General features: G+C 39.1%; 2 protein-coding genes across 2 annotated transcripts in view; both read right to left on the bottom strand.

Moving 5' to 3' along the window:
- LOC127748617 (monocarboxylate transporter 2-like) overlaps window positions 1–632 on the bottom strand; it is a 31,330-nt gene that overhangs the window by 6,174 nt on the left and 24,524 nt on the right. The gene's annotated exons all lie outside the window — the stretch shown is intronic.
- Window positions 1–632, bottom strand: part of LOC113208708 (dolichyl-diphosphooligosaccharide--protein glycosyltransferase subunit 2) — a gene marked incomplete at its 5' end in the record, with an annotated part of 3,750 nt that extends 3,118 nt beyond the window's left edge. Inside the window, 1 exon segment of the mRNA XM_052271201.1 lies at window positions 570–632. Coding sequence (XP_052127161.1) covers window positions 570–632 — 63 coding nt within the window.

Raw genomic sequence — 632 nt, forward strand, 5'->3', positions numbered from 1 at the left:
AACCCAAGAACAGCAAAATACAAGTCTGACAATGGGGAAGCGTCACTTGATGCAACTTCATTCAGTTTCTGAAAGTAAGAATTAACTTTGTTCAGGGCCCATTTACGATCGATTTTCTTAGTTAATATGAAATTTCCGTAGCATTGGTTCTTATGGTAGCACTTACGATCAATCCTTGGCTTAAATAAAATTCTTAGTTAGTAAAAACGGCCCGCTTAGTGAGAATCGTTTCCATCGGGATGGAAAATAAAATTTAAGCTAGCCTCTTGGTTAAAATAAACCCTTAAATTTTATCCCGCCGAGGGCACGAAGTACGAACTAGCCAATGAGAATGGCGGAAATGCCAAACAAACATGGCGACGGCGCCAAGAATTTTACTTAACCTCGGAAACATGCGGAAACGATCGTAAATGCCTCTCCGCGAAAACCCCTTAAATTAATGACAAAACCGCCTTCGCATAAATAAAATCGAATTTATATTAACTAAGCCAAAACGATCGTAAATGGGCCCTCAGAAATGTAATTTTCTCGATTTTGGAGTGAAAGGAGAGAAAGATAGAGAATAATACCTTTGCAAATGCAGTAGAAGGCATTGAACCGCAAGTTCCAACAGCTTTCCATGCATTAGTCAA

The sequence above is a fragment of the Frankliniella occidentalis genome, unplaced genomic scaffold, assembly GCF_000697945.3.
Source record: "Frankliniella occidentalis isolate FOCC.00 unplaced genomic scaffold, Focc_3.1 Scaffold153, whole genome shotgun sequence".
Taxonomy (NCBI): Eukaryota; Metazoa; Arthropoda; class Insecta; order Thysanoptera; family Thripidae; genus Frankliniella; species Frankliniella occidentalis.